The 24177-nt window shown below is 34.7% G+C and overlaps 1 protein-coding gene across 5 annotated transcripts in view; it reads left to right on the forward strand.

Moving 5' to 3' along the window:
• AP3B1 (adaptor related protein complex 3 subunit beta 1) overlaps positions 1 to 24177 on the forward strand; it is a 351843-nt gene that overhangs the window by 216057 nt on the left and 111609 nt on the right. For all 5 annotated transcript variants that reach the window (XR_005010651.1, XR_005010652.1, XR_005010653.1 and 2 more), the window contains exons 16-20: positions 4611 to 4797; positions 5808 to 5938; positions 13170 to 13275; positions 14732 to 14885; positions 17434 to 17575. Coding sequence is in view for 2 of the 5 variants with exons in the window: in XM_036762900.1 (XP_036618795.1) it covers positions 4611 to 4797; positions 5808 to 5938; positions 13170 to 13275; positions 14732 to 14885; positions 17434 to 17575 (720 nt within the window). In the remaining 3 variants the exon portion in view is untranslated. The remainder of the gene's footprint in view (positions 1 to 4610; positions 4798 to 5807; positions 5939 to 13169; positions 13276 to 14731; positions 14886 to 17433; positions 17576 to 24177) is intronic.

The raw sequence follows: 24177 nt of genomic DNA on the forward strand, positions 1-24177 counted from the left end.
TTATCACCAGAGTCCTTCGCACTGTCAAACAGTTCAACATTAGAAACTAAAATGATTTTATCAGTGGAAATGACCTTAAAGAAGAGGCATTACCATTTGCTTTGCCACTCAGACTGTGTGACCTTTTTGTCTAACTTTCAGTTGAAACCTTCCACATGTGTCATCTGACCCACTAGTATGTGAGCTCCTTGAGATCAGGGACTGGCCTGCCCTTCTAATTGTATCCCCATTGCTTAGCACAGTATTTTGCAGATAGTGAACGCTTGATAAATGATTTATTTATTCACTTATTCTTGAGTTTTTCACACTGTTAGATACCATTTCCTTGGCTTCCGTTAAGCACTCTCTTCTACTTATTCTTTTTAAGTCTCTTTTTTTGGTGATCATTATCTAAATCCCACTTAATAAGTATAGATGTGTTACTGTTCTCTGTCCTGGACTTGGTTTTCTTTCTACTCTTAGTAAGCTCATCAGCTTCATTGGGTTCAGTTTTCATCTCTATTCATATACTTATCACTCTTTGCCTGTACCGTTGCAATAGCATTTTGATTTATCCCCTTTCTTACAGTCTCTCCTCCTAGCAATCATCAACACATCTGCCAAAATGATCTTTCCTAAGCACTGGTCTATCCATGTCACTCCCCTGCTCAAGAATTTTCAGTGGCTCCCTGATAGTTCTAGAATAAAATAGAAATACCATTGTCTGTTAAATGATAGCACTTGAAATGATGTGGTATTATTGTACTGGTATATAATTTATCACTTAATTTAGAATTAGGAAAGCTACATTTTAAAGATAGGAATCATAGCACGCCATAGTTGACTCAGCTCTTCTCTACTGATTTTCCATTTTGTAGTTTACACATATCCCATGCTTTTTATCTTTCTTCTTCCTGTATGCTGCCCTTTAACCACTCAGTGGTTGATTAGCACCCTTATCAGAGTGGGAGCTGGAGAATAAACAATAAGAAAACTTCATATCAGTCATTTTGGCTAATGAAATTGTCATTAGGTAATGTTTTTTGATTAACAGTAGATTTTACTTATCCATGGTATTCCTATTGCCATTTCCACCCATGTGCAATCACATTGATTATATATTGAAAGATAGCATTTCAGTTATCCATTTTGAACACTGCCTTAAAACAACCACTCGAGAATTGATAGGCTAATTTAAAAAAATGATGAGGACATGGGAACCTGAGCTAACCATTTTCTCTCTTCTTTCCACTATGGTTACTAACACCTCAATTTTTAACATTTTGGTACTGGTGTCAAAACCTTATAAAAGCAAGTGAGGAAATTTAGATGAACATCGTCAGTAGAACAATAGAGTTATACATGTCAAGAAACAATGAATCAAGCAAATGTGGCTTTTTCTTCCACTTTGGGAAGTTAAAAGATTGTACTTTGAAATTAGACAATAGAGAAACCTCAAGGTACAGTATGTGCTTCTTTGTATTTTGCCTTTTTGAGAGACATTCTTGAGTTTCTCTCTTAATATGGTTCTTCACTGTCCTTTCTAATTCTCGTATTATATGAACCTATGATTTCTCCTTCCTTCCACATCCAAGTGCAGTCATAGGAAAAGCTCGGGTGGTCTTGGCAAGAAAACTGAGTAACACTTGCCACCTGTAGTTCCAATATAGTTTTGTTCATTCCTACTTTAGTTGCTAAAACTAGCAACTAAATGGCACTTCTAGGACCTCTGTTGGAATTGCAGCCTAAAGTCTTGGGGAACTCCCTTTGTCCCTATTAAAATTAAAGGCATTTGCCTATGCTATCCATTTCTAGTATCTGATTTTGCAAGAAGCTCCACAGTAGTTAATGATGCCATATATTAACTCCTCTAACCCCTACCTTGGCTAATTTCTTAGAAATGACTTTGATACTACTCAGTATGGGAACCTGGGGAAAATTGTGCTGAATAATAAAAAACATGGAGATTGTTAGAGGGGTGTAAGTGTGTATGTTGTAAACTAAACTCTTACTGAAAAGGTTTTCTGGTCAGAAATGACAATTAAAAAAAAACCACAATGCATTTTTCATTATATTAGTGGCTCTTTTGATGTGTACTCTTCTTGTACTTCTTAGAGCTTGTCTATGTCTTCTCATGCTATGTAATTCTTGTCTTTAGCTGTCCAAGACTCTCCCATAGAGTATCTGCCTTGTATACCGAAGACTTACTTCTGTATCTTTCATGGATATAAATGCAGCACTCAAACTATCAACCTAGTAGCTTTCATTTTCGCTATTGCCTTCCGTAGAAGGAAGTCATTCATAGTCTTAATAATGTGTTTTATTCCACTTCTTGTGTGCAAGTCATCTTTTTAATAAACTGTAGCCTTGATAGTTTTCCTACAAGTGACCTTAATAATAGAAATGTATGTATTTTTTTTTTTGCCATTTTCTGCTCCCCTTTCCTTTTGCATCTTACCACTGCACTTTGGGTCACCTGCCAGTTTTAATTCATTTGAGATCATGGAACTAATTACCTAGAAATCATATTGATGCCTTCCTCCAGTGTCATGGTGTTAAATGTTTTATGTAGACTTTCTTCATGAACCCCACTACCTTTGCCAAAGTCATTCATTTTAAAAAAAATAACATACAGAGTCAAAATCATGGAAGTAAGATTAATTTTCATGGAATTAAGAGCACTTTTTTTGTTCTAAATTTGTAAGATACAGTGAGCTAATTTATGTGCTATTTTTAGAATGAGCCTTCTTAATATAATCAGTTTGTGGTAAAATACACTATTTTTGCCAAGAATCCATGTTTTTATTTTTTTTAAGCACCTTGTTTATTCAAATGTTAAAATAAAAATTGACCTTGTATGTATCGTGGCATTTCTTTGGCAAACCAATGTAGACATCCTCTTGCTTCAAGGAAAGTGCTTTGTAAATCTTAATGTGCCCTATAAAAATGAGCTACTATTGTTCTTATTCTGTCCATTCATAGATTCAATTTTGTTTATTAAGAAAATAGATCAAGATTGAAGTCTGTGATCTAATGGATAAGTCTGCTGTGCTTGTGTAGACTTTTATGTTATGTTTGTTTGAGGTGGTTGCTGTCCTCATTAAGTTTTGTAAGCACATGCCAACAGTGTATTTTAGAAATTAATTTTGGAGATGATATTCACTAGCAGCATTGATAACTCTGCTACTCTCAGAAACAGTTTAGTGAATAGTTGACTAATTTACCAATCATTAGCAAACATTAGCTTAAAAGGGTCAAAATCATTTACCTCTTACATATGGTATATATATGTTACTCCTATTAAAATTACAAATCATAAGATTGTTTTCATATGAAGTTTAGTCAACATTGATTCACATTTATTAAGGGTAACAATTCTTGATAGCCACATTAGATCAAGACTAATACTGTTGCAGCTGTTCTTTTGTATTAATGAAACTCTTAGTATCTTGAATACTTTCTTACCAAGAGGGCTACTTCTATATGGAAGAATGCTTTAAACAAATAGTAATAATATCCTCAAGTAACTGCCTATGCTTTTTTCAGTTTTGCTAAAGTGTATAGCTAGGCTAGGTAGTTAGGGGATTTTTTGTTGTTGTTGTTCTAATGCTTCTGAAGTGTCCTCATGTAAATGGTTTGCCAATTAACTCTGTTTATAGAGATTACTTTATATTTTTACACATATAATGTGTATAACATTCAACTTCTAAGTTTAGTTTTATATCTGCATAGTAAATTAAAGGCTATGGGTTTTTTTTTAACAGAAGAACCAAAATTTTAAATACAAGTATCCACTCTTTGTTAAAATTCAATTTTATTTTAATTATTATTAAAATTATCTCAATGTGTGTTAATGTAGCACACTCAGAAATTGAATTAGGAAATCTTATTATGGTATAAAAGCTGCTGTAATATAAGTTGTTCCCTTACCTAGGTAAATAAATGACCAATATTATTGGAGGCTATAAGCAGCAAGGAAAAAAAAATGGAAGAAGTCTTTTATCCTAGTTTTTAGAGGGCATCAGCAGCTTGCTTTTATGAAAAAGTAACAGCTAAATGCACTGCAAATAATTTGCAGTAATCCAGTTCAGTGATTCATGTGTCTGCTTTAATGGGTCATAATTCAGGGTAAAGTAACTGAGTGCAGTCAGAGTGCAGACACTGCTTATGCCAGGGACAGTATCTCTTCATAAAACACACCTCAGCAGAAGCGGTTTGCCAGCCCCCTAATACCCTCTGATGTTTTGATGTCCTGCATATTTTTCCGATTAAGTTTTGAGTGCCATGTTTTTAGTTGTATTTCCACATTCATTATCCTCACATAGACCCTTCAGCGGGTTTGCCATATATGATTATTTTTTTAATGATGCCTTTCTTTCCACTTCAGCAGTTTAATAATCTAGCACATGGCTGCTTCTCAGTACTCAGCATTCACCTCCCCAATACAGAGGAGGACATGTGCTTTGGCTTCAAAATTCCATTTGCAGTGTTAGAAATACATATTCCCTATGGAACAACATTTGTTTGACATAACCATTCATTTTTATTACCTCTTTAAATATGTTTATCCAGAGTTATCAATAATCATAAATAACTGTATTCTTTTCTTGTTCTGTTTTTTTTTCTAACAGACAAAATTGCTTACCCAATACATATTAAATCTCGGCAAGTATGACCAAAACTACGACATCAGAGACCGTACAAGATTTATTAGGCAGCTTATTGTTCCGAATGAGAAGAGCGGAGCCTTAAGCAAATATGCTAAAAAAATATTCTTGGCACAAAAGCCTGCCCCATTGCTTGAATCTCCTTTTAAAGGTATGCTTTCAGGAATAATTGCTAAACTCATATTTTGTAAAGAAATACAGCATTATGTTCTGTTTCTAATGTGCTTAAGAATGTCACTTAGCAAATATAAATGATTAACATGAAAATATGCAAGAACAATATGCTTTCCACTCACCTGGCTTTAGTACGTATTTTATAGTCATACCATTTTAGATTTGTGTGTGTTATATGTCTTAGATTCAGAATGATTTTGAAAACACTGATTTAACTTTTAATCAGGTAGGTTTTGAATTTGGTTTGAGTAATAAAAAAAACTATAGATTCCTATAAGATATTAACTTCACTTCTGTTTAAATAGATGTCTTTATCATTTAAATAAAGTGGTTTCCCCTAAGAGTGAGATATTAGTGATTATATAATAGCATTTCAAGTAATAATTATCTTTTTAAGGTAATAGCCTCTTCAGATTTGATTTTCATTTTCAGAGAAATGAGAAGTTGACACATTTTCCCTTGATTTTTAAAAGCAGCAGTTAAATATTTTGCCAACTTAAGTGATCATCTTATTTGGAAGCAAATTCTTATCTACCTCAATTTTTGTAATATTTATTATTTAATATTAAGTTTCCTTAGAGTGGCAAAAGAGCTCAGTATTGTAAAAAAAAAAAAAAGAAAGAAAACAAAACAAAAACCAACAAACTATTAAAATTCTGGATGTGTTTGTGCCAAGACATGTATATGGATTGTTTAACCATGCTGTCATTCTTAATATTCACAGTAAAGTAATTTTTAGAGAAGCTACATTTCAGAGCAACACCTCTAAACACACTGACTGATTAGCTTTTTTATTGACCATTATGGGGGAGATTATTGTAATCTATGGACTGAAATCAGTTTTTTGACCTATGAAGAGCTTCCTACTTTATATTTATTCCATGACATTTCAGGTAATATGCCAATTACCTTTAGCCCTGATTAGGATTGCTCTTTGTGATACAAAGTGCATGTTGTTTATTCTATATTTTCCTCTGTTGCTATTAGACAGGGATCATTTCCAGCTTGGGACCTTATCCCACACTCTGAACATTAAAGCTTCTGGGTACCTGGAGTTGTCTAATTGGCCAGAGGTGGCGCCTGACCCCTCAGTTAGAAATGTAGAAGTGATCGAATTGGTAAGTTGATCTTTCTAAAAGTAATTTTCGTTAAGCATCCCAAAAGTATTTCATTTTGAAATTTTTAATTAAGATTTATTATTTTTATAATGTGTGTGTGTGTGTGTGTGTAAAACCTTCGTAGGCACTTAAGACAGGTGTTTCTCTGACAATATATATGTAATATACTTTTTCTTAAAGAACTAAAAAAAAGAATTGACCTTTGTAAAGAGTGTACCTTTAAAAACATGTTTAGCTGTGTAAATTGAGTTTCTGTGGTGCTCACATTCATTGTCATCATTTTTTCCCCTTGTTTTGTAAGTTTCATGTCAACATTTTTTTAAATTTTGTCCTGTGCCCTTCCAATAAAAATATATATAGCCCTTTTCTAGTTTTTCTGCTGTACCTAATCAATTGATGATTTCACATAACAGAATGTTCCTAATGAAACCTGAATGTGTACCGTGGTAATATTGTATACTGATGTTCTTTAGAGAACACAATGTCAAAATATTAATGTGCTTTTATGTTGCTTTCACATCATACATTTTGTTTTTGTTAGACCTGTATAAATCCTTGTCTTTTTTCCTTAAAAGCAAAAACAAGTACACACATTTGACCTTTAATTAGGTCAAAAGACCGATGTCCTAAACTCAGTATATCTCCTTGCAGGAAATGTGGAAAACAGAGGCTCTCTTTGGCTATTACTAAAAACTAATTCTATGTAGCTAGCAAATTTTTAAAGTGGATACTGATTGACAGAAAAAAATAATTTCCCTGTTCTATTCTAAAGCCTTTGAATTCAGGAAGCCTGTATTAATCTGCCCCTAAGTTTCTCAATTTTCTCAAACATTATAGAAGTATTGCTAGCATATGAAGGATATTTATTATAAGGATAAATTTTGAAATTAGTTGCTTATATTTCTCCTCGAAACAATTGGGACTCTCCACCACTAGGTAAGGTTTTCAGAACTGATGTTCTCAGGCCTGAAGCAGCAGCTCTTGGCCTTCTCTGGCCTGGCTCATAGAGTGCTTTGATTCATGTGGCTTCCCTCCAGTGCATTCACAACAGCCTTCTTGGCTATAGCTTCAGTAGGCAGAGGAGAGAAACTTTTTTTCATCAGATAACATTTGAATGGCTAAGAAAACATTGTAGTTTAGAAACTATGTTGGGCCTCTATAGTAGACCACCCCTACTGGGAATGCGAGTTTTCAGCCGTGAAACCCTCTTTTTCACACTATATCAATGAGAGTAAATATGAAAAAGGCCCACATTTATTGTCAGAAGGAAGATAAAATTTTATGCCATGGAGGCATGTATTTTTAGAGACTTTAATATTTGTTTCCTCTGAAGTAAAATCACCTGATACAATTAACATCTAATACTTCCTTATAGAGGGAAAATCAGAAGGGATCAGAGTAGATTTTCAAAGGCAGCTCCCCATGTTACTTGTGAGTGTGTATGTGTAGATATGGATGCTATATGTTTGCAGAAAATTTCCAAAAGGCATTAATATTAATATTGGTAAGTTTGTATCAAGATCTACATTTTTCAAAAAATTCTAGAAATAAGTTTTATTGGTTCCTTTTTATATCACAGTCACTTCTGGAAATTACCCCCACCACCATCATTTATCATATGTGCCCAATCAATAATAATTCAGCAAAACCAACCAATAGTGTATCATTTTGCCAAGATAAGTAACTATAGTTACTCCATATTTGAATTATAGTCATGTGTATGGTTTTCCTGGTATTGCTTATTTGACTCTCTGCCAGTTCTTACAAATCTTCCCATTTTTCTCTGAATTCCTCATACTTGCCATCTCTTGTGATTCTATGAAGATCAATTTCATTCATGTAACACAATTGTTTTAGCTATTCCTCAATTGCATTTCTAGGTTGTTTTGTTACTGTTTTTGTCACCCCAGAAATTTAATAGATGAAAAGGGCTATTTAAATTTGAGCAGGGAAAAAATTCTGATTCCAAAATAATCCTTTCTTTTATATTCTGTTTGAAGACAAATTAATATAGTCAGGAAATTAACGGTGCTGTTGTTGAACATACTTAAGATGTTTCCTAAGTTTTCCATCAGTTAACAGTTATCAAATGCCCATTACTTCCTGCAACAGAATTGTTCTAGTCCACCTCAGACCTAAATACTATTAATTTCTTTAAGAATTGTTGACTATAATAATGCCCTGATATCAGAAGGCAAAGATAAATGCTTTGCCTTTGGTCCTTTCCACATGATGTATATGTGTAATCTGTCCCCCATTATAGATGTGGTTTCCAGACTGCCCCTACGTATAGCTCTGATTTTTAAAACTCATGCAATTTCACTAATTTAGGGAACTTCCACTGAGGGAAACCCTAATATTGATGCATAACTGCTCTCTTATAATGTTAAAGAGTTGCTTAAGGCATAAAGAGATTAACTTGCCCAGAATTAGTAGATGTCTGGGCTATAATTTGAACCCAAGATTTTCTGACGCCAAGGCCATTTAATATCCCCCACAATGAGCTGTCTTTTGGCTTTTATTTAGTAGAGAACATGTTTAGCCTTCATCATTCATTCCTGTATTGTTTGTAGTGTGTTCAGTCGTTTCAGTCATGTCTCACTCTTCATGACCCCATTTGGAGTTTTCTTGTCAGAGATCCTGGAGTGATTTGCCATTTCCTTCTCCAGCTCATTTACAGATGAGGAAACTGAGACAATAAGGATTAAATGACTTGCCCAGGGTCACAAAGCTGGTGTCTGAGGCCTGATTTGAACTCAGGAAGATGAGTCTCTCTGACTTCAGGCCCAGCACTCTAGGCGCTGCCCCCCATTGTTGTCATAGTCTGCTATATAACACCCCCGGCAACAACATTTATGTAGCACTTACTCTGTGAGGCACTCTGCACTTTACAATTATTATTTTGTATGATCTTCATAACAACTCTAGACCCATTTTAGAGATGAGGAAACTGAGGCAAACTGAAGTTAAGTGACTTATCTAGGATCACACATCAAGGAATTTTCTAAGGCAGCATTTGAATTCAGGTCTTCCTGACTCCAGACCCAGTACTCAACTGTGCCACTTAGCTGGTCCCTAGGAGGTAACGATATCTTGGTAATGATCAGTAACAGTACTAGCTTGCTTCAAATTTTATTTAGCAGCATCATTGTGGTGTTGTTTTCACATTTTTGTTGTGAATTCTCCCTCTTCAGCTTGGCTTATGTCCATATTTCAACGTTTGTCTTCCATTGTCATCTGCCCAGACCAATGAAGCCAAACTGCCATGAGCATCCTTTTGTTTTCATTGAACTAACCATTCTCCAAAATTCATCACTAATGACTTTTTATGGGCATTTGAAATATTGAGTAAATATTGATGATCAGGAGGCAAAATGTAGTCTCAAGACCACAACAAAGCTTTTCTTTCTTTGAAAAATGGTCATATCACTTGCTACCATATAACTATTCGTCTTTTCTAATCGCTCAGACTTCTTGGCTTAAAAGTGTAGTATTAAAGACAAATTTAAGGATAAGTACAAAATACATTACTTTTTTAATGTGTAACTGTAATGTTAATGAAAATCTGACATTTTCTTCCCTACCTCCATCCCTCTTTATCCCCTCCAATAGCAAATCAGATTCCAGTGAACTTTGTGCACGTAGTGCCCTGGATTTGTCAAAGCTGATATTCATGCTTCATTATCATTTATATATCTTAAAACTGCTTATTGAATTTTTTCCTCAAGAAGCCTTAATATGACAAAAATCAAGAGTCTTCCCATTTTAATGTTAAGTGACCTAACAGTATAAAATATTATTAATTTGAAATGGATGTTAGTAAGGAAAATGGGCTTTAAATTAATTGGATTTATTTTAGCTGGTATTTTGTTAAAAAAAACACAATCATGGAACCTAGTCACTTGGGGGATAACAGTAGCTTTAAATTATACACTGTTCACTGACATCATACATACGGTCTGTTTATGTTGTGACACCAGAGTATGTTTTAAATAACCCTAAAATTTTCTCTTGGTTGGTTTTGATTGGATTTTCCTTTTCTTGTTATTATTAGCCTGCCTTTTGTATTTTTTTAAACTTTGGGGTCACACCCCACATCTTTTCTCTCAAGCTAGCTAAAACATCAAAATACCACTTTTTTCTTTAAGCACCCAAATAAAAATAGCCCAAGGTGATCAAAGCATTTTTACAAGCATTTTCATATTGTTGAGGGGCATCCAAAGTTCTTGTAACTTATTTTTTAAAATCTATTCAGGGCCCCAAGACTGTGATGATAAAATGTTCTTTCTTGGAGGCAGGCAGTGGCTTACTTTTCCTGTTGGTGGATGTTTGTACCAAGAAATAGTAACAATAACAATAATAGCACTTTTATAGCTATTTAAGTTTTTCAAAATACTTTACATATATGATCTAATTTGATTCGAATTTGATTTGATCTGACAGCCATCTAGCTGGATGCCTTGAGGAATCAGGCACACCTCTTTTTCTCAAAACTCCACATGGGGAATGTTCTTTAGGCTTTGGAAAAAAATTTACATTAACGTTTCCTATTAAAAAAAAAAGTACCATAGGATTAAATTTTATCGTAGACCACTTTATAGAGAACTGCTGTCTTTTTTTTTTAGCACAGAAACATTTTATATATGTATAGGAAAGGCAGCTCTGATAAACAGAATGTGCGTTATTGCGAGGGAATATATTAACATTACATAAATACACATCATGTAAGTATCCTAGCAATGTTGTTGTTCATTCGTTTCATTCATGTCTGTTTATGACCTCCATTGGGGTTTTATTGGCAAAGTTACTAGAGTGCTTTGAGTTTTCCTTCTACATTTTAGAGATGAGGAAACTTAGGGAAATATTGTTAAGTGAATTGCCCAGGGTCACACAGCTAGTAAGTGTCTGAGACTGGATTTGAATTCAGGCCTTCATGACTCTAAGCCTGGCATTCTGTCCACTGTGCTGCCTAGTACCTAACCTTAAACAATATTTTCTAAGATGGAATTGTAGTTTAAGGATGATCTCTACTCTTAGAGTTACATATAATAACAATAAAAAACAATATGGTTGCAATTTTGCACAAGATTAAATATATAGTAAATTGTACCTGGAAATAAAATATATTCTAGAAAAGATAGAGCAGAGATTCTTCGCCTTTTAATGTTACAAACTTCTTTGGTAGTCTGGTGAAATGTCATGGACCCCTTCTCAGAATAATGTGATGACTTCCTTTGGCCTTACTTTTACACATTATTTTGTGTCATACTTAACACCACCCTTCTGAAGTTGTCAGGGAAACTTAACTCCCTTTTGAAGATGAGGAAACTGAGGTTCTGAGAGGTAGATTGAAGTTAGTTGGTGAATCTAAGGCTTAAACAAACTCAGGTCTCCTGACTTCCCAGTGCTATTTCCACTATCCGCCAACCACTTAGCAACATTTAGAAATAACTCATTTTTCCTGATAATTAAAATTTCATCCCTTGTAATCATAACTTCTGTTTATCTTATGGCATTTGTTTTTGATTGACCCCTCTAAAATATTGGTCTGATTTCTTTAGGAAGGGAACAAGAATTTATTAAGCACCTACTTTAGGCCAGAAACTAGTTTTACTAAGTACTGTACAAATATCTCATTTGTTCCTCACAACTCTGAGAAGTAGGTTCTGTGTGTGTGTGTGTGTGTGTGTGTGTATTAGGAGGGCAGAGTTTATAATCCCAAAGAGGATCATATATATATCTGAAAGGTTCGGAACCGCTGGATATAAGAAATTCTCAAGATAAGAGGCAGAAGAATCAAAGCATATATTTAGGCTCCACAGTAACCAACCCATGAACCAGCATCCCCATTTTGACATATTGATCAAAAGCTTCCAGGCCCAATAAGTACGCCTTACAAGAGTAACCAGGAGGCTACAGAGAAGCATGATGGTGTAAAGCAAAATCATGCTTCCCCCTCTATGGTAAAAAGATTACCCACTGGCCTCAAGTCCTTGTTCAGCTTCCTCCCGTAGGTCAGCTCTGCTACGGGCAGCTCCTGCTTCGGCTTCGGCTTCGGCTGTGGCTGTAGCAGCCTCTGGCTCCAACGGAAGCTGCTTTAACCATCCGGCTTCTGCGGGGGTGTAAAGGTACGCCAGGGAAAGCACAGGTTCTTTCATTCTGCTTAAGCAAGGGAAGCAAGGGAAGCAAGGTGAAGGGGCCAACAAGCTTACTCCAGCCCAACATACAAACAGCATTCGGTTCAGGGGAAAAAGCCAAACTAGTCAAGAGCACTTGTTGACTAAGTGCTAAGGAGCCCATTTTTGGTTACAACACAGTGTGTGTGTGTGTGTGTGTGTGTGTGTGTGTGTGTGTGTGTGTGTGATTCCCATTTTATAGTAGAGGAAACTGAGGCAGGCAGGTTAAATGACTTACCAAGGGTTACACAAATAATAAGTGCCTGAGGCTGTATTTGAACTCGATCTTACTGATTCCAGGCTCTGTCAGTTGAACCACCTGGCTGTTTCTTACCTTTTTAAATAAAATATTCAAGACATAATATTATGTTTTCTCAGCAACTTGGGTACTCTTTAGTGTACTTTTTACATCACTTTTAGTGTACTTTATGATAATACAGTGGTGAACTCTGGGTCTAATAGCACATGGAATGTTGCTCTGTTATATTTAATGACCCTAGATTGTTGTATATCAACAGTTTTTTTAAAATGGCCTTATCTCCTCCCCTGTCAGTGACCATTTCTTCTTCCTCTCAATATACATACTTCTAAAAGCTTCTACTGTGCCTGGGGTTGCTAAACTTGTTAGAATTGTGTAGAATATAAAATAAGCTTACTGATGATATAACTTAATAGCATCTGAATTGGGGTTCAGGACCATCTGCTTAGGGTTAAAGACATGGGTTTTAGTTCATGGTCTTTTGTGACATCTATTTAAGCCATTTAGAGGCCTTTTTCACTAGCTTCCATGATCATAGTTGTATTGTGAATGGAGGTATTTGCCAGAAGTGCCTCCTCCAAAATAAGGGAGGATTATTGTATTTGTGGGTGTATGTATGTATGTGTGTGTGTATGTGTATATTATATATATATATATATACATATATATGTGTGTGCGTGTGTGTGTGCATACATACATACATATATATATCTGTGTGTGTGTGTATACACACACACACACACACACACACACACACACACACACACACACAAAAATAAAATCTTTTTTTTGGCAGGTAAAGGAACGGACATCAGTATCCGGAAAAGTAAAGAAAGTGAAACCTGATGAAAAGTTTTATTCAGAATCTGAAGAGGATGCTTCTGACAACAGCAGTGATAGTGGTATGGGTTGTCATTTGTCATACCATGATGTTCATTTTATGACAGTAACCCTTAGAATAACCAGAACCCCAGATGTTTGCACACTGGGAAATTGAATATCACTGTGAGATATGCCTGTATTTGGGCCTTATAAATTGTCTTTTATTCTTTCCTTAAGTTATCTAAATTATTCTAAAGTGTACAATCAGTTATTTTACAGAGAACTAGATAGGAATAAAGCTGATACAAAGCTATTCCCTTTTTAATTAAGTCAAGAATCTGAAGCATAATGGGAAAAGCTCTGGACTCAGACCATGTAGACTTGGATTCTGTTTGCTTCCATCTCTGTCACTAGCTGTATGACCTTAGGTGAATTATTTCATTTCTCAGGGTCCAGGTTTCCTCATCTGAAAATCAGATGGGTGGTATGGTCCCTTCCAAGTCTTAAGATTTAGTGCTTTTAAAATACAGATAATAAAAAATACTTTTATACCTTTATGTAATACTACTGTTGTACAGTTATACCACCTGTGAGACACAACTGGCCCTAAACAAAATGTGAAGTAAGAAAAATTTGTCTTTGATCTTCTTACTCTTCTTCATATTTCTATCCTGGGATCTTCCCATGTTGTTTCCTAAACACCTAGGGTTTTCTCTGTAATATCTCTTGCTGTAGATCTTTATTTTTCTGCCTTTTCCCATCAAAAACTTGCCTTTCTTTGTATGTTAAGCTAGTAATACTGTGTTTTGCATATAACAGGCACTTGATAGATACTGGGTTGAATCAGATTTAATTGATAAATTAAGCTTTGTTGATATAATATGGTTGATTATTCATGAGTTACCCTCCCTGATAATCTACTTGCATTTGAATAATATTTTTCCTCCAATTATATGTAAAAACAGTTTTAAACTTTTTTTAAGTTTTGAGTTCCAAATTCTATCCTTTCCCCTCCCTTGTCTCTGCCTTCCCTTAGATAGTAAGCAGTCTGATATAGATTCTACATGTGCAATCATGTGAAACATTTTCATATTGTCTCCTTGCACTTTAACATGGAAATCTAGTGACAGTGCCTTAACTGCATGGAATAATTCTAGGAATGAGAGTCTTGGACATCATAGAAGGCCAGTGGGGGTGAAAGAGAGATTTTTCACAGGTCTTTTAGCCTTTACTCTTCAGAGAAGTAGATTGTTTCATGAGCTGCTGGAACTAAAAACAAAAACAATCCACCTCAGGGGATTAAAGTCTGATGATGAGCCTTTCCAAACATAGGTAGGTTTGTCCTTAGACAAGGGATACACAGATTGCTGCCATTTGCCTCCTGAGCTGATCCACCTTGGTGTAGGACCTGTTGGGCTTATATTGTCTCACGTGACCTCCAAGAATCCTACTACAGTGAGCAACCAGACCACTGTTTCCTTTCTTATAAAATGAAGGATATAGATGAGCAAAAATACCTTCTTTTTTTTCCCTCAGAGAGTGAATCTGGAAGTGAAAGTGAAGATGAAGAAAAAGAAGAAGGCAGTAATGAGGAGAGTAGTGAATACTCATCTGATGAGAGTGAAAGTGACTCAGATTTAGACAACCAAAATCAAGTAGCCAAGGGCAAGTCTAAAACTACAGAAGAAAGGTAAATAGAGATTTTTATCACGTTTTAAATATCAACACTTGTCTGCAATATTCTTCCCAAGTTAATATTTCTTCACAATTTAGAAAGTAAATAAATTAATGCGGTTGTGGTGTTGGTTTGAATTAATATAACATAGTGGACCATATTTAAACTGCCATAATGCTTAGATTTCATTTTTAACTTGAGCAAATCTTGGGGGTTGCTTTTGGAAAATTGGTATAACCTTGGGAGGCTGAGTTAAGTGATCAAGCAGTAGGTGTGAAACACTTAATTACCTTTTGCAGCAATTTTGCTGAGGGCTAAAATTAAATCCTTCAACATTTTGCCATTATGTAACTAAGACAATTGATTTTTCTAAATAATGTTATATTAAAAAGATTATGATTCAAATATTAGAGTCAGGGGCTGTGAAGGGAGACGGTCAGAAGATATTTAAGTGTTAGCGCTTTTTAAGATTGCCCATTATCAACAACATTATCATGTGTTAAAGTATCATTAAAATTTTGAGTAATTGGGGCTAATCCTTTGGATTGTATGAATCTGTTTCCTCCACTGCTGTCAGCAAGTGGCCTCTGCAGACATGATCACCCTTTACTCTGCTGCCAGCTCACTTGATGAGTTTGCAGCTCAGCTCAGTCGTGGCTGACAGCGCTGATTGGGGCGCAGTACGCACTCTGCTCCTTTTATTACAGACAGTAATTAAAGCAGCTCGCCCTGCCACTTCCATAACAAACACAGCATAATGCCCTAATTATGACTTTATTAATTTAAGTCAGGATTTAATGATTTTAAAAGTGATTTATATTGTTTTTCCTGTTCAGAACAAATGAAATCTGTAGGTTAAATTAATACAGGCTTTTCATCATTGCAAAGTTAAAAAGCTAGTTACCAGTAAATTCTTTTCATTAGATTAACATCTGAAACTCTAAGCAGTAAGGTAAACAATAATTACCCATCAAAATTGAGTGATGCATAATAAAATACTACTTTTATCTTGAAAGTCTTATCTTAAAGGTAGAAGTTAAAAATCATTCACTTGTTGAAAGAAAGGAGTAATATTCAGCTCATAATTGCTTTCTCTTAACAGATAATTTTCTTTTTGGTTACTTTATTGGTAGTAGAAGACAGATATGGCTTGTTTCATGTACTGTATTTTGTTTCATGTACCATATTTTCATTGTTACATCTCTTTACACTTTGGTAGCACTATGTCATTTTTAAATGCTTTTGAATATTTCTTGAAAGTTTATAAATGTATATGAATTATTTAACACAAAATAACATCTTCTCTTCACGTATGTTTGAATCTGAAAAAGTGGTTTATCTTATGAGAAGAAATGTTTCCTTAAAATGATACGATATAAATAAGAATTCTCAAAAATTATTGATTTTTTAAAATGTACCCTGAAACATAAGGAATTCCAATTTTCTTTCTTTGTACAAAATATATATACATATTTCAGCCTTCATATATAAATTGTACATCCCTCTGCCATTGTTCCATGGTTCTGTTAAAGAAAAATAATTATATTTGCTCCACAATAGTCAGTTGTAGGAAAGAATCAATTTCCTTTCTAACTTTGTTTTTGGTGTGTTTCCTATAATTTTTAAAGTTTTCTTTCTCCTTGCAAGAAGTACAGTATTAATAAATTCTGAAAAACTAAAGTGTTTTGAAGAATTATTTTTAAAGGTGTCCTATAGTTTTCCCTCTCCATAAAATGTTTCTGTAATTAAATTTAGGCATAGAAAGCCTAAAATATTTCATTAGTAAAGTAAATCACTTGTGCTGGGTGGGAGAGAAAACACCTTGGGGGTTCACGATTGCCTCTTCACATGCCCTTTTTAGACCTCTGTGTCAAATACTTTGGCATAAACGTTGCTGATTAGTGAGTTTATATTTAATTGCCTTCCTCTGCATTGGTGTCTATAGTAGATGAAAAACACAGTCTGGTTGGGCCAAGATCTAGTCACATATATTGTGTTTGTTGTGTCTTTGCATTTTAGAATTTCTTTTAAAATCACATGGAAGCAAATTTATATATACATGTGTGTATATGCTTAAATTTAAACAATTACTAATTTTTTTTAAATTTGCCATTTCAAAATCCAAACCTACATACAGTAAATGTATTTTTCTGATAAATTCAGTAAATGTAGTTTCAACAGCCATTAATTATTTTTTCACTGTTATTGATGGCATTGTTTAGTGTTATTTTATGACCTTTTCTAGCTATCCTGTTTGAAGTTTATGTGACTTTTAATGTAATTGATGAGTTTATGGGTAATGATTTCCCTAGTGATAGATAACACCGTCTACATTATCATTCTATTAAGATGTTCTGAATTTTTGAACCACCTTGAAATATCTTTTCATATGCTAGAGGGAACAAGTTATGACACTCTGATTTAGTAAAGGTTCTTTAAAATTCGTATGCATAGTAAATTCACAGGACAGATAATGCAGTTGTTTCTTTTCATGTTTTCATTTGGAGCATTTTACACATGTTTATTTTTAAATAATAAACTGATGTTATATATTGTTTTACAGTGATTCTGATGTTGATGAAAAGACAAATGCCAAATTGAAATCATCTGATTCTTCTGATTCTGAATCTAGTTCAATAGAGGAAAGTTCTTCAGAGTCTGAATCAGACACAGAAAGTGACTATGAGTCAAAAAAACCAAGTAAGGTGAGATCTTTGGTGTAGGAGAGATTTAATTTTGGACATGAATATTCTAACAAATCATTTTCTTAGGGATCAATACATTTTTTAAAATGATTGGAAAACTTTAAAATTCAAGAAGGAGAGTCCTATTAAACTTTTGGCCTGAGCTTTCATGTACTGTAAGACCCCATATTGTGTTGAAATAAACTACATTTAATGTCATTAAAGCCCAGTTATACCTATAATTTGCTTTTGCATTTTGTTCTCCTCATAAGCGAATCCATCCGTCTTTACTCTTTAGGTTTCCTGGGCAGATAAAAACGAGGAAATGTAAGAGGAAGTCATTTTAAGTAGTTGTTTTTTTTTTTTAAATAATATTCCATTTAACCAGGGCAAATGTTAGATAGCAATAAGGACTGGATCTGTGGTTTCTTTGGTAATATGAACCCCAAGAGGAAGAAACTCTTTTTACCAGTGCGCACTGGCACCATCTCAGGCTCACATAGCCAGTACATGTCAAAGGTACTTGAATCCAGGTTTTCATGTCATCAAAACCACTTCTCTGTCCACTATGCCAGGCTACATTTCATGCTCGTTCTTGGTCACCAAATTTAGGTGAAGGAAGGGCTCTGCTTATATCTTGTTTCTTTGGTTCACTTCTCCCTACCCCCTTGAACTTGGAGACAGTGCTTACCAGATGGAGTGATCATTTTATGGTCTTAGCATCAACAGGGTGTTGAAGAGGGGTATATGAACAAAATACTTGAGAGGAAAAATATGACTACTCTGAATGTTATAAAAAAGAAAATAGAGTGATAGCTCAAATTATTTTACCAGTTGATAAACATGTAATTAAATATTTTAAAAAATAAGTACAGCTTTTTGATAGAAGTATTCTGAACGTTCCATTTGTAGCATTGAACTGCTAAGTAAATGAAAGTAGAAAGCTAAGCATATCAATATAAAACTTTCGTATGAGAGAAAAATTATCTCTCTTCCTTTACTATCAAGCCCTCTTCTGTACAGAGATAATATCAGTGATGCTAGACTTCAAATGCTGCTGTTCCACATAACCTGTGTTACTCAGAAAACTGAAAATTTAGTCAAATTTATTATTGATCTTTGTTTACTCTCATTTTTAAAATTTAGTTTGTTGTATTCACTTGGAATTTTTTTAGTATGCTGAATGATAATCATGGATAAAAATGAATTTATTAAGGCAGTCAAACACCTTCCCCAAAGCAGTTAAACACCTTCCTTAAAAACACAGATATTTTCTTGTTGTTCATTTGTCATAGCACTTCATTTTATATATTTTTGTATGTAATACAACTGAAAATTTAGACTAGAGTCTATAAGTTGAATTGAACACTGAGCTTAATTTTTAGACTTATATTCATTGCCTCTAGATCACTCATTTTCAGTACTCAGATAAATGACAATTTTAGGAATTGTAGAATTAGAATTTAGAGTTATTATTATATTAATTTGTGTGCGAAAGGTCATTAGGACGTTATCATCGAACTTAGTATCATCTCATTGTCTTCATGCCAAATTACCAAAAAAATTAAATATTTTAAAAATTATTGCAGACGCTCTAATTAACATTAAATACAACTCAGACCAAGAAACCATTGTTTGGGAAATTTTGAACTGAAAATAATTATAAAACAGTAGAATGTTAAATGCATACGTCTTAAATGAGTTTTTCTTAAATGGTTTTGTGACTGAATAGACATTTTCTAGCATGGGGAGTTTTCCTGGAGTTGATTTTGACTTATCCCCTGTTGTATGATCAGTCTGGTGTTATTCACCATGTACAAGTTATTCCTTGGTACTTGTTATCCAAAGTGTGTTAATCTTGATTGGGGAGGGGGAGGAGAACATATAGGAAGGTTAGAGTAAAGAGATGAAGGTAATGATAGGTGAAGGGATACAGAGGTGGTTAGTGTGCTGAATTCATCCTTTACTTTTTTGTATCTGTCTACTTTATGTCACCAAGAAAAATCATTGAGCAAGAGTTATTAAGATTAAGGCCCATAGAATTCCCATTATAGCAATGACTATCTTGTGTTGAATTGTCACTCTAAGTATGGAAAGTCATTGCAAAACAATCCAAGCTGTTGCATTTAATAAGACTTAGAAAGCCATGCTGGATTTCACTTAATAATGCTTGTTTTTTGATCATTATGTCCATGTAATTTGCTTATAAAAAGATTTCTCCCATATCATGAGCACCTTTTTACCCATTTTAAACTACATAAACTTATTTTAAAATCTCACTGATGATTGTAATTTCTTCCTTCCCTAAGTACTCTTCCCCATCACTCAGTTACATCTCGTTTTGGAGAAGTTGCTAATGCTTGGTATCTTTTCTGCAAGGCGTTTGGAGTTTCTTATGTAAATTGCTTTTACCATACTTTGTCTTTAGAAGAATTTATTTGGGCATTTGTCAAGTGAGAGAAACTTGTTATTATCATGTACAATGACTTCTCCAAATATTAACAATGAAGGCAGAAGTTTGACACTTTTGTCTTACCTTGATACTTAATTTGGTATGATAAAGTATATAGAAAATTTATTTACTTGTAATCTTCAAACTTCCCAAATCCTTTTTCTCTCATTCCTGCATCTTTTATTTAGCACTAAGATTGTTGTAGTAAGGGAAAATGAGCATGAAAATGGGACCTTAGAGGATTCTCAAAGTTTGGGTCACTCTATTCATATATTTAAAGATCCTTAATTCAGTTAATGTTTCTTTGAGTTAGGAGGTGTGATCTTTTGGCTATGTAAAGCAGCTTCTTATAGTGATAGTATTGCCCATGCCCACTTCACATGTTGTGAGGATTAAATGAAATAGCATATAAGAATACATATAAATTTAGATTTAGATCAAAAAGCCTTTCCCAACCCATCTTAATTTTAGTGCCTTTTCTCTGTTAATTAATATTTTATTTATAACACACACACACACATATCTTGTTTATGAATAATTGTTTACTTGTCATCTCCCCCTTTAGATTGTAAGCTCCTTGAGGTCAAGGACTGTCTTTTACCTTTTTTTTTGTATTCTCAGCACTCAGCACAGTGCCTGGTACCTAGTAAATGCTTAATAAATTCTTGTTAATTGATTAGTTGGACTGATTGGTAGCCTTGAAGAAAGAAGTTTCACTTACCTGATCAGGTTAGAAGACAGGTTGCAAAGGATTGAGGAGTGAAAAGAGGAAGCTGAGGCAATGAATATGCACAACTTTTTCAAGGAGTTTAGCTGTTAATGGGAGGAATGTAATAGCCCAATAATCCATAGGCAGGATGGGGTCTTTGTTGTTGTTGTTTCCGACTCCTCCTGGCTCCATGGACCATAGTATGCCAGGCCCTTCTATCCTCCACTCTCTCCCAAAGTTTGTCCAAGTTCATGTTCATTGTTCATCTTCAGCTGTCCTCTTCTCCTTTCATCTTTAATCTTTCCTACCGTCAGAGTCTTTTTCAGTGAGTCCTTTCTTCTCATTATGTGGCCAAAGTATTTAAACTTCAGCCTCAATATTTCAGTGAATACTCTGAATTAATTTCTTTATGTATTGACTGATTTGATCTCCTTCCTGTCCAGTGGTATCTCAGAAGTCTTTTCTAGCACCATAATTTGAAAGCATCCATTCTGTGCTTCGGGTTTCCTTTGGCAGGATCTAGTGAGGGTTTTTTAAGGATGTGGGAGATTAAGGTATATTTGTAGGCAGCAGGGAAGAAAACAGTAGATAGGAAGAAATTAAAGATTGGAGAGAGAGAGAGAGGAAGGATGGACTGAAGAAGCAGTCTGCTGGAGAAAAAGAGAAAGATGGAATTAAGAGCATATGTAGAAGGGTTGGCCTTGAGGAAGAAGAGTCCATTTTCTTATCAGAGATTGGAGTAAAGGAGGAAAGTGGGAGATGATGCCAGAGGGATTTGAGATGTGGGTGGTATGGTGGCATTTTTAGGAGAGAGGTCTTTTTTTTTTTCCCCCAGTAAAGCATGAGATGAGGTGAGGTGAAGTCTTCAGCTGAAATAGTGGAGATAGTGGTAGATGTGGAAGGTTTAAATTAAAGAGAAAGTCCATGTGGAGAGAGGGAGAGAGAGTCAATTAAGGAGTAAAAGGGTTGCCTTAGTGCAGTGAAGTTCAACTTCTAATTAAATTAACATTAATTGAAGTGGACTTAACATGACTTCTTCTAATTCCATTCAGCACATAAATAGAAGTAGAGGTAGATTGTTGTATTATTTATGTACATAATCTGCTTTCTTGCTGTCTCCTTTATGATGCTCCATCACCCATCTCTATGTCTTGCGCAGGCCATTCACCCAAGCTTGGAATGTACTATCATCTCACTTCCATCTCCTAGAATCCCTGGTTTCCTTCAAATCTCAACTCAAGCACCACCTTCTACATGATGTCTTTCTTGCTTCTTCCAGTTGCGGTTGCCTCTACCTCCCTGCTGTCCTTACAATTTACACATAGTACACATACATACACACAGTGCATATCGATAAACTATATATGTGTATGTATGTATGTGTATATCTCTGTATTATGTATGATACATAAATTTATATTTGTTTACACACACATGCATGCATACATCATCTCACTTGATAATGTCAGCTCCTTGAGTACAGAGACTATTTATCTTTGTCTTTGCATCCCAAGCACGTAGCACAATGTTTTGCACATAGTAAGCCTTTCATAAATGTTTGTTCATTAATAATTTATGTATTTTACTTATAGAATATAATAGTTTAATTACAAATTTAAAATACATGTGAATGTTTTTCTTTTTGAAGGGTTTTGAATACATTAATTCATTGTCAATTTTTTATAGCAATTAAACTGCTTTCCTTTGTACAAAGGTCAGCAGAAAAATCAGTGACGGCAAGAAGAGATTCACATTTATATCACTTTATCTGATATCTTCTGATATAATTATGTTATATTTTATTCTTAGTTAAAATTATGAACAGAACAGATGGTGAAGGTTATGTTTAAATTAATGTCTTTTAAAAAGCTTCCCTTTGCTAGAAATGGTACCCATCTTCATGTTAGTCCTTTACTTACATGTTTAACTATAATATAGTATTTCTAACTATATGCAAAATATCTTAACCAAGTCATAGTAACTCAAGTGCCATCCACTGATACTTTATTTTTTTTTAATTTAAATTTATTTATTTAACATATTTGGTTTTCAGCATTGATTTTCAAAACAGTTTGAATTACAAATTTTCTCCCCATTTGTACCCTCCCCCCCACTCCAGGATGTCTTATATTCTGGTTGCCCTGTTCCCCAGTTAGCCCTCCCCTCTATCACCCCCCTCCCCTCTCATCCCCTTTTCCCTTCCTTTCTTGTCGGGCAAGATAAATTTCTACGCCCCATTGCCTGTGTATCTTATTTTTTAGTTGCATGCAAAAACTTTTTTTGTTTTTGAACATCTGGTTTTAAAACTTTGAGTTCCAAATTCTCTCCCCTCTTCCCTTCCCACCCACCCTCCCTAAGAAGTCGAGCAATTCATCCTAGGCCACACATGTATCATTATGTTTAACCCTTCCACAATACTCATGTTGTGAAAGGCTAACTACATTTTGCTCCTTCCCAACCCATCCCACTTTATTGAATTTTCTCCCTTGACCCTGTCCCCTTTACAAAGTGTTTGTTTTGATTACCTCCACCCCCATCTGCGCCCCCCCCCTTTTATTTTTTTTTTAATCTTCTTCCCTCTTCTTTCTGTGGGGTAAGATACCCAACTGAGTATGTATGGTATTCCCCCTCAGGCCAAATCTGATGAGAGCAAGGTTCACTCATTCCCCCCTCACCTGCCCTCTCCCCTCCTCCCACAGAACTGCTTCCTCTTGCCACCTTTATGGGAGATAATCCACCCCATTCTATCTCTCCCTATCTCCCTCTCTTAGTATGTTGCTCTCTCATCCCTTAATTTCATTTTATTTCTTTTAGATATCTTCTCTTCCTCTTCAACTCACCCTGTGTCTGCTCTCTCTCTTTTACATACACACACACACACACACACACACACACACACACACACACATATATACACATATATAAACACATATATATATACATATACACATACATACACATACACATAGATATATACATACACATTCACTTATATATATACATAAACATATATATACATATATGCATATTCCCTTCAGCTACCCTAATACTGAGGTCTCATGAGTCATACACATCATCTTTCCATGTAGGAATGTAAACAAAACAGTTCAACTTTAGTAAGTCCCTTGCAATTTCCGTTTCTTGATTACCTTTTCATACTTCTCTTGATTCTTGTGTTTGAAAGTCAAATTTTCTATTCAGTTCTGGTCTTTTCGCTGAGAAAGCTTGAAAGTCCTCTATTTTATTGAAACTCCATATTTTGCCTTGGAACATGATACTCAGTTTTGCTGGGTAGGTGATTCTAGGTTTTAATCCTAGCTCCATTGACCTCCGGAATATCGTATTCCAAGCCCTTCGATCTCTTAATGTAGAAGCTGCCAGATCTTGGGTTATTCTGATTGGGTTTCCACAATACTCAAATTGTTTCTTTCTGGCTGCTTGCAGTATTTTCTCCTTGATCTG

The sequence above is a fragment of the Trichosurus vulpecula genome, chromosome 1 (assembly GCF_011100635.1).
Source record: "Trichosurus vulpecula isolate mTriVul1 chromosome 1, mTriVul1.pri, whole genome shotgun sequence".
In the NCBI taxonomy this organism is placed as follows: Eukaryota; Metazoa; Chordata; class Mammalia; order Diprotodontia; family Phalangeridae; genus Trichosurus; species Trichosurus vulpecula.